Source organism: Melanerpes formicivorus, unplaced genomic scaffold, assembly GCF_026170545.1.
Source record: "Melanerpes formicivorus ecotype bairdi unplaced genomic scaffold, bMelFor1.0.p_v2 SCAF_3150, whole genome shotgun sequence".
Classification (NCBI taxonomy): domain Eukaryota; kingdom Metazoa; phylum Chordata; class Aves; order Piciformes; family Picidae; genus Melanerpes; species Melanerpes formicivorus.
The window spans coordinates 6,411-16,460 of record NW_027145501.1 but is presented as its reverse complement, the minus strand read 5'-3'; the positions used below and the strand labels follow the sequence as shown (position 1 = coordinate 16,460).

Below are 10,050 nucleotides of genomic sequence, written 5' to 3'. Positions count from 1 at the left end.
TTTAGGGTTTCTGGTAGATGATTCTTGCTTTTGAGTGATACTTAGAGCTGTGTGAGCACTGCAGCTGTGAAAGAGTTGTAACAGTTTGTGTATGTGTCAACTGTTTTTAGGACAACTTCCGTTCTCTTACAAAGGATGCTGGAAAGCTAATACACAAAGACTTGCCATTTGAACCCCTGCTTGTTGAAGCAAAAGTGGCACGTGAAATGTTTCAGCATAACAAGTAAGTGTGTGAGTTTGCCTTCCCTGTAGAAAGGTGATTAGAAGTTAATTTAAATACCTGCCTGGTTTTGTAAGTCTGAAATAAAATCATAGAATCGTAGAATGGTTTGGGTTGGCAGGGACCTTCAAAGGTCATCTAGTGCAACCCCCACTGCAGTCAGCAGGAACACCCTCCAGAGCCTTGGGGATCTCCAGGGGTGAAGTCTAAACTACCCGCCCTGGGCAACTTCTTCCAGTGTTCCACCACCCTGATGCTAAAGAACTTGTTCCTAATATCCAATATAAATCTATTCTAATTCAAAACCATTGCCCCTCATCCTATCACTACAGGCCTTTGTAAACAGTCCCTCTCCAGCCTTCTTGTAGGCCCCCTTCAGGTACTGGAAGGCATCTGCAAATTTACTGAGGGCATTCTCAATCCCCTTGTCCAGATTACTGATAAAGATATCAAAAGAACTGGCTCAAATACTGAGCCTTGGGGACATCACTTGTGACCAACCACCAACTGGATTTAACTCCATTCACCACAACTGGAAGCTTGTAATTAGGAATGTCAAGTTATGTACCCCCTTCAGTCATCACTTCTCCCACTGCTGAGTGAACATGTCTCTCTTCCCTTTGTCACGCTTCACCATTTCATTTTTAATACTTTCTCTAGCAGCCAGCAGCAGACATCTTTACTGGATGGCTTTGTGACAAATGGGAAGACTAGATATTAAAGCTGAGGGGTTTTATAAGCCTTTTTTTTTGTCTTCTCCAGATACAAAATGGAGATGATAGAAAGGAAAGCTTCTCAGAGTAAGGATGGAACTGTAACATTACACAGGTGAGCAAACCAATTCTCATTCTCTCGTTATTCAGTGGAAGAATTGATTATATTGCAAATTCTCTCTGCAGCTGGGAAGAGTAAGTTATTTGTGATGATTCTCAGTTTAGAAAACAGTTTTTTCATTGATGTAGAATAGAATAGAATAGAATAGAATAGAATAGAATAGAATAGAATAGAATAGAATAGAATAGAATAGAATAAAATAGAATTAGACTAGACTAGACTAGACTAGAATAGAATAGAATAGAACAGAACAAAATGGAACAAAATGGAATGGAATGGAATGGAATGGAATGGAATGGAATGGAATGGAATGGAATGGAATAGAATAGAATAGAATAGAATAGAATAGAATAGAATAGAATAGAATAGAATAGAATAGACCAGATTTCCCCCCCCTATTTTTATTCCCCCCCCCCCCCTTGTTTTTTGATACTTAACACTTGGTGGATCTCACTACATTTCTATTTCTTGTTATGTTAAAAGTAGAAAGTGCCAGAGAGGTCTTACTGCTTTAAGTGCTTTTACATAAAATCCAAATGAACTCCTAGTGCTTGTCAGGTTAAATAAACTAACAACCAAAAGCATGTTTGAAAACAAGAGTTAGCATTGTACAGTGGATTTTTCTTCCAAAGTTGTCAAGAGCTTCCTAATTGGCAAGCTATTGCCTTGTAGTGGTGGAGATGAGAATGGAGCTGGCTCCTGGAATACAGTTTAAGATGTAAATGTTCTTTGGCTGGAGGCAGGAAGTTTGTATTGCAACTAGCTTAGGCTAGTGTAGGATATTCACTTTTCTAGATGTCTAAATTGTTCTGCATTTGATTTTGGAGTGCACATCTCTCAAAAGAAACAGATGTCTCTGCAGTGATGGTTCTTGACATTTTAGAATAATGGATCTGTTGTTCCTCCATGCCCTGTCCCTAGTTTGCTTAACAAGAGGGAAAATGGGCTTACCTTACCTATTGATTTCTGGGAGAAGTTTGTGCTGAATAGTCTTTTGCTATACATCTTTTTGTCTCACTTTTCTCAAATGGTTTGCAGTTTACCAAAACCTGGAAGGGAAATCCCTCTGCAGGTTGTAAATGCTGTGCAATGGAAAAATGTGTGATTTTGGAGAGAAATCTGTTTCTGGTGAATGATGGAGTTATCCTCCTTATTAAGCCAATATAACTTCAAAGATTTGTTAAACCTAGGATCCTCTTACTAGACCTGAGCTTTAAATTTAATAAATCAATTTTAGGAAATTGAGTGACATGTACTTTGCATCAAGAAACTTAGAAATGATGAAGTGGGGATTTGGTTAGATATGGTCTGAGAGTTGTGTGGATTTTCTTTCATCTGTTCTATAGATGACAATTTACTAATCAAACAAAAAACCAATAGGCTTGTACTTCTCTGTGAGTGTATTTGACATAGAGTTGTTTTTTCCTCCTATCAGGTTTGGTGATTTTGTAGATGTTAGTGAAGGCCCTCATATTCCAAGGACAAGTTTCTGTTTCCAATATGAGATAACAGCAGCCCATAATCTTCAGACTAACCAATCTGAATTGATGAGAAGGTTCCAGGGTGTGTCCCTGCCATTCCACCTGAAGGTAACAAATCCATTTTGTCCAGGTTTTCCTTCTTTAAGTTAGGGCTTGCTTTCTGATCTTTATTACATGTTCTGCTGTTAGCCAAGCCTAATTCAGAGCTGAGAATGGTAGGGGAAAGGGAAGATGCAGATGACTTCGGTTGGATATTTGGGGTTCAATTTCCTGGAACTATTCCTGGATGTGAAATCAGAACTAGAAAAGTCTGCATCAGAGGGCCCTTGATGTTATTATTTACTGCTGAAAGATTGTTTTAGATGTGCAGTTTCTGCATGGATATTTTATTCACCTTAATTAGTTGTGCAAGGTAATCTTCTATAACTGAGGCTGCTGACAGTGTTCACTCAGATGCAGCAAGTAAGTGGTATGTGTTTTAAGTTCAACAAAAGCAGGTGTAGAGTCCTGCACCTCGGGAGGAATAACCCCATGCACCAGCACAGGTTAGGGATTGACCTCCTGGAAGCAGCTCTGTGGAGAAGGACCTGAGAGTTCCAGTAGACAAGAGGTTACCTGTGAGATAGCAGTGTGCTTTTGTGGCCAAGAAGGTCAATGGTATCATGGGGTACACTGAGTGTGACCAGCAGGTTGAGAGAGGTTCTCCTCCTCCTCTATTCTGCCCTATTGTGACCAGTCCTGAGCTTCCCATTTTGAGAGACTGGCTACTCCTGAAGAGAGTCCCATGGAGGGCTACAAAGATGATGAAAAGACTGGAACACTTCCCTTAAAAGGAGAGGCTGAGAGACCTTGGTCTATTTAGCCTGGAAAAGAGAAGATGAATAGGGGAACTTAATAATGCTTATAAATATCTAAAGGTGGGTGCCAACGGGATAGGGTCAGACTCTTTTCAGTGGTGCCCAGTGATAGGACAAGGGACAGTGGGCACAAACTAGAGTACAGGAAGCTCCACCTGAACAGAAAGAAAATCAATCTTTCTTTGAGTGTAATGGGGCACAGACTGCCCAGAGAGCCAGTGGAGTCTCTTTCTCTGGAGACTTTCAAAACCTGCCTGGATGTGTTCCTGTGCAATCTGATCTAGGTGAACCTGCTTTAGCAGGGGGATTGGACTAGATAATCCCCAGAGATCCTTTACAACCCCTTCCATTCTGTGATTCAGTGAAATGCAGAACTTTGAATTTATACTTGTGAATGTGGAGTAGAAATCAAAGCAGAAATTCCAAAGTAGAAATTAACAGTAACACAAAAAGTGCTGGTGCTAATCAGCCTTTAGCAAAGGCTTTGCAGAACTACCTATGGGTGCAGCCAGGAGTCTCCCATTTCTGTTGGTTTACATGATTTTGACCTGTGGTCTCACATGTGTGGTGTTGTCTCAGTTGGGGACATTTTCAAGGGACAGGTGGGCACTGAGTTCCTAAACCTCATCTCTGTGTACCCTTCCTCATCATAAGAGTTTAACTCCCATTTTAGCCCCTTGCCCTCTCAATGATTCCACATAAGGAATGAATACGATCAGCAGATTTTAGTTCAAGTCCCCTGGAGGAAAACGGACAAATTGGACACTGAAATCTTAAACAGTAATGCCTGAATTGGGGATTGTTACATCATTTCTGTGCACTTGTCAGAATCTGTTGTGTGAGAAGAGTTTTGTTTTTCCATTTGGGTTTTGTCTTTTGGCCTCCAGTAACATCATCTAATGACATTTAATACAGGCTCACCACGTCGTGTGGCACAAACTGCTGGAAAGATCCAAGAGGCTGGTAAGTTATTAGTGATGAAGTACAGCTTGCCAAATAAGCCATTCAGATCCTGGGCTGCATCAGGAGAAGTGTGGCTAGCAGGTCGAGGGAGGTGATCCTCCCCCTCTACTCAGCCCTGGTGAGACCCCACCTGGAGTACTGTGTCCAGTTCTGGAGCCCCTATTACAAGAGGGATGTGGAGGTGCTGGAGCGTGTCCAGAGAAGGGCCACGAGGATGATCAGAGGGCTGGAGCAGCTCTCCTATGAGGACAGACTGAAGGAGTTGGGGCTGTTCAGTCTGCAGAAGAGAAGGCTCCGAGGTGACCTAATTGTGGCCTTCCAGTATCTGAAGGGGGCCTACAGGAAGGCTGGGGAAGGACTTCTCAGGATCTCAGGTAGTGATAGGACTAGGGGGAATGGAATGAAGCTGGAGGTGGGGAGATTCAGGCTGGATGTGAGGAGGAGGTTCTTCACCATGAGAGTGGTGAAGCCCTGGAATGGGTTGTCCAGGGAGGTGGTCGAGGCCCTGTCCCTGGGGGTGTTTAAGAGCAGGCTGGATGAGGCTCTGTCCAGCCTGATCTAGTGTGAGGTGTCCCTGCCCATGGCAGGGGGGTTGGAACTAGATGATCCTTGTGGTCCCTTCCAACCCTGAATGAAACTATGAAACTATGAAACTATGAAATATAAAGGTATGCTTTAGCAGAGTAGAATTTGAATGATCAATCAAAGAAGATTCCTTTAGGAATGGAAATGTTCACAGGTGAAGAAAAATCAGATGTACATGAAATCTCTTATGCTGTTGTTAATTATTATCACTTTAAACTGTATTACTTGTTTTTCAAATCCATTTCTACAGTTAATGTTGGTATCAGACATTTTTTTACTGTTTTAATTATGAGCATGAAATAAGAAACCTAAAAATTGGAGTAACACTTCTTTACACTTACCTAGACTTTGTGTAGCAGCAAGTTTTCTGCAGTGGGTTTCACAGAATGCATAGAAGATGTTTCTTACAAGGAAATGCAAGGTTAAAATCTAGTGCCACTGAGTGACCCTAAGTGGATGTTACTGGAGATAAAAGGGAGAGCTGTTTCAGTAAGCTGCATGAATGCACTAGTTTGATTATTTAGTGCCTGTTTGAAACCTACAAGGAAAAGAGTGTGTTCAAGAGGGGATTAGACGTGGCACTTGGTGCCATGGTCTAGTAAGCATGAGGTCTTGGGTGACAGGTTGGACTTGATGATCTTTGAGGTCTTTTCCAACCTTGTTGATTCTATGATTCTATGATTCTAAAAGCTTCTTGCAAACATACTTCTGGTAGAGAAAAAGAGTTTCAAAGTTGAAATGTGCTGAGCTAAGAGAAGCTTTACAGTGACTGAATAAATGCAAAAGGCAAGTTTTAAAGATAAATGGAACTGTAAAATACAAGCTGCATATAACCAGAGAGTCACTTTCAAGGCATAGGCTTATGTGTGGGAAATACTTACAAAAATTAAACAGCAGATCTTTTGGAGCTTTCAGATCAAGTATTTTCCTTATCTGTGTGGCACAAAAGAGGAAAAGAAAAGCCATGAATCCAGGAGGAAAAAAAAAAGCTGTGTACCTACTGAACTTGTTAGCCAAAGATGTGTCCAGAGCCTAACCTGTGATATTTTTCTGTGAAATTAGTTTGAAGATGCTTTGTCATTCAGGTTGTTTAATTTTGGAGACAATATTTGTCTTTGTAGACTGTCCTTTCTTGTTACAATGACAGCATGAGGTGGTGATTTCCAGGATCAAGGGCAATTAAATCATGTTTAAAAATATAACAGAATTTGTTATGTTTCTGTAGGTCACTGAAGAAAAATGTTTGGAAACGGCAGAACATCAGGAGGCAAAAGGTGGAAGTGAAGAAGAAAAACTATCAGTATAAATTAACCTCTAAATGTACATAATAAAACGTGTCTTTTTACATGACTTATTTATGCTGCATATAAAAATGTCTTGGCTAATTAATTTGAATTCTATGGCCCAGCAAATGGAGGACAGCCAGGCTGTCAGGCTCAGTCAGTCTGGGTTTATGAAAGGCAGGTCATGCTTGGCTAACCTCATCTCTTTCGACAGTAAGGTGACCCTCTTAGTCGATAAGGGGAAGGCTGTGGACTTTACTAAAGCATTTGACACTGTCTCCCACAGCATATTCTTGGAGTTTCTGGCTGCTCATGGTGTAGATGAGTGGATGCTTCTCTGGATAAAAACTGGCTGAATGGTTGGGCCTAAAGAGTGGTGGTGAATGGAGTTAAGTCCAGTTGGTGGCCAGTCAAAAGTGGTGCTCCACAGGGCTCGGTACTGGGGCCAGTCTCATTTAATATCTCTATCAATGATCTGGGTGAGGGAATTGAGAGCTCCTTTAGTAAGTTTGCACATGACACCAAATATTGGGCAGCAGTGTAGATCTGCTTGAAGATAGAAGGCTCTATCCAGAGGGGCCTGGACAGGGTGGATTGATGGGCTGAGGCCAGTTGTATGAGGTTCAATAAGGCCAGATGGTGGGTACTGCACTTCATTCACAACATCCCCATGTAACTCTACACGCTTCCAGGGCAGTGGCTTCAACTACCTGGCAGAGAGAGACCTGGGGGTGCTGGTTGACTGTCAACTGAATATGGGTCAGCAGTGTGTTCAGGCGGCCAAGAAAGCCAACTGTGTGGTGGCTGGTATGAGAAATAGTACAGCCAGCAGGAGTATGGAAGTGATTGTGCTCCTGCACTCAGCACTGGTGAGGCTGCAGCTTGAGTCCTGTGTTCAGTTTTGGGCCTCTCACTACAAGAAAGTCAGTGAGTTGCCGGAGTGTGTACAGAGAAGGGCAACAAAGCTGCTGAAGGGACTAGAGAAAAAGTCTTACAAGAAGGGGCTGAGGGAACTTGGATTGTTTAGTCTGGAGAAGAGGAGGCTGATGGCAGACCTTGCTCTCGGCAATTACTTGAAAGGATGTTGTAGTGAGCTGGGTGTTGGTCTCTTCTCCCATGTGGCAAGTGACATGGTGAGGGGAAACGGCCTCAAAGTGCATCAAGGGAGGTGTAGTCTGGACATAAGGGAAAGGTTTGCTGATGGGCTTCTGAAGTGTTGAAGCAGCCTGCCCAGGGAAGTGTTTGAGTTGTCATCCCTGGTATTTGAAAGATGTGTGGATGTGGTGCTTAGGGACATGTTTTAGCAGTAGTCTTGGCAGTGGTAGGCTGGTGGTTGGACCTGATGATCTTGAAGCTCTTTTCCATGCTAAACAATTCTGTTGTATGACCTAAACCATGGATACATCGAATGCTAGTATCAAACATTTCAGTCCACTTGACTGTCACTGTGAAAAAAAGGAAGGGAATATAAGGTAATATTTGTTTGGGGTGATAACTCATCTTGCAAGTTAATCTTGTCCTTTTGTTGATGGCAGTTAACTGCCCAGATGCCTTCATTTGTGATTAGTGTATATTTGGGCCTACAGACTGTAGCTGAAGTGGCATTTGGAAAGGGCATTGATATAATGTCAAGACCCCTTGTCTGGTCTTCAGTGAAGCATCTAGTTTCAGACTTGATGTGATTGTTCCTTTTTGGAACTTCCTGATGAAATTCTACAGAGCTTTTTGCCACTGCAATATAAAGTTGACACAAATAGTATCTTTAGGGGAAAGAAATAGGAAAGAAATAGGAAAGAAAGAAAAAGAAAGAAAGAAAGGAAAGAAAGGAAAGAAAGAAAGAAAGAAAGAAAGAAAGAAAAAGAAAGAAAGAAAAAGAAAGAAAGAAAGAAAAGAAAAAGAAAAAGAAAAAGAAAAAAAAAAGAAAAAGAAAAAGAAAAAGAAAAAGAAAAAGAAAAAAAGAAAAAGAAAGAAAAGAAAGAAAGAAAAAAAGGAAAGAAAGAAAGAGAAAGGAAAGAAAGAAAAGAAAGAAAGAAAAGAAAGAAAGGAAAGAAAGGAAAGAAAGGAAAGAAGAGAAAAGAAAGGAAGAAAGAAAGGAAAGAAAGGAAAAAAGAAAGGAAAGAAAGAAGAAGGAAAGAAGAAAGAAAGAAAAAGAAAAAGAAAAAGGAAAGAAAGAAGAAAGGAAAGGAAGAAAGAAAGGAAGAAAGGAAGAAAGAAAGGAAAGAAAGAAAGGAAAAAAGGAAAGAAAGAAGAAGGAAAGAAAAAGAAAGAAAGAAAGAAAGAAAAGAAAGGAAGAAAGAAAGGAAAGAAAAGGGAAAAAAGAAAGGAAAGAAAAGAAAGAAAGAAAAAAAGAAAGAAAGAAAGAAAGAAAGAAAGACAGACCCTTTCAGAAGCCCATAAAGGGTTACCAAAGATTATTATTTTACTCATTTTAATTTCCTGCCAGAATTTAAATTAGATTCTCTGTTGTGTTTATGGTTCAAGAGATTCCAGTACACAACTCTGTAATTGTAATTGCTTTACTAATATGAAAATAGCAGAATGTATAAACTGAAAAGTTCTTTTGAGTTTAATATTTTCTGCTGTACAAATGTAATTAAAGATGATTTTTTTTCCCCCCCCAAGAATAGTACCAGGAATGTGATCTATTACTTGTATCCCCAGAGGTAGAAGATCTGTTACACATTTTAATTCTTTGATATTTAAATAGGGTGACTTAATTAAATTTTACAAGGGGGTTTTGTTAGATGATGCTTCCTGGCACTTTGCATTTTCATTTCTAGTTCATTAGAGCTGTTCTCATTATACCAGAAGATATTATTATTATTACTGTGTGAAGTGCAAATATTTTCTCTGTGCTGCTATTAACTGCATCACTTACTTTCTCATTGATTTGCACTAGTTTTGTAAAAGCAGGGTAGCAGTTCAGTAAAAGACATTGAGGGAAGGAAATCTTGCTTAGCTTAACTGAATTAAGTAACAAGCACAGAAGGAGAAATGCTGGGTGATACAAGAAGCTTATGGGGAAATTATATATAAGGTATGTAAAATATATAAGGCATATAAGGTATGTAAAACATATTTGCTCCTATACATTTCTGCTCTAAGGGCAATCTTCATCATACTGATGCACTCCAAACTTCATTGCATGCCAGTAAATCTGGGCAGCCTGTTCCAGTGCTTCCTTGAGTACTGTGTCCAGTTCTGGGCCCCTCAGTTTAGGAAGGCTGGTGACTTGCTGGAGCGTGTCCAGAGAAGGGCAACAAAGTTGGTGAGGGGTTTGGAACACAAGCCCTATGAGGAGAGGCTGAGGGAGCTGGGGTTGCTTAGCCTGGAGAAGAGACGCAGGGGTGACCTTATTACTCTCTACAACTACCTGAAGGGAGGTTGTAGACAGGTGGAGGTTGGTCTCTTCTCCCAGGCAGCCAGCACCAGAACAAGAGGACACAGTTTCAGGCTGTGCCAGGGGAGGTTTAGGCTGGATGTTAGGAAGAAGTTCTATACAGAGAGAGTGTTGCCCATTGGAATGGGCTGCCCAGAGAGGTGGTGGAGTCACCATCATTGGAGGTGTTCAGGAGGAGACTTGACAGGGTGCTTGGTGCTGTGGGTTAGTTGTTTAGGTGGGTTGGATTGGTTGATGGGTTGGACGCAATGATCTTGAAGGTCTCTTCCAACCTGGTCTGGTCTGGTCTGGTCTGGTCTGGTCTGGTCTATTCTATTCTATTCTATTCTATTCTATTCTATTCTATTCTATTCTATTCTATTCTATTCTATTCTATTCTATTCTATTCTATTCTATTCTATTCTATTCTATTCTATTCTATTCTATT

The 10,050-nt window shown here is 40.8% G+C and overlaps 1 protein-coding gene across 1 annotated transcript; it reads left to right on the top strand.

Moving 5' to 3' along the window:
- The first annotated feature begins 90 nt into the window (after window positions 1-90).
- LOC137440522 (large ribosomal subunit protein mL39-like) lies at window positions 91-8,015 on the top strand. Its single transcript, XM_068136747.1, has 5 exons — window positions 91-223; window positions 983-1,048; window positions 2,490-2,643; window positions 4,308-4,355; window positions 6,166-8,015. The coding sequence occupies exons 1-5, from the start codon at window positions 207-209 to the stop codon at window positions 6,244-6,246; spliced, it is 366 nt and encodes a 121-aa protein (XP_067992848.1). The 5' UTR covers window positions 91-206; the 3' UTR covers window positions 6,247-8,015.
- Window positions 8,016-10,050: the final 2,035 nt, after the last annotated feature.

What these genes read in the sequence shown, in the direction of transcription:
- LOC137440522 (XM_068136747.1), top strand. An exon ending in CCCTGCCATTCCACCTGAAG is followed by an intron (nt 2,644 to 4,307) that starts GTAACAAATCCA and finishes CATTTAATACAG; the next exon opens with GCTCACCACGTCGTGTGGCA. An exon ending in TGGAAAGATCCAAGAGGCTG is followed by an intron (nt 4,356 to 6,165) that starts GTAAGTTATTAG and finishes ATGTTTCTGTAG; the next exon opens with GTCACTGAAGAAAAATGTTT.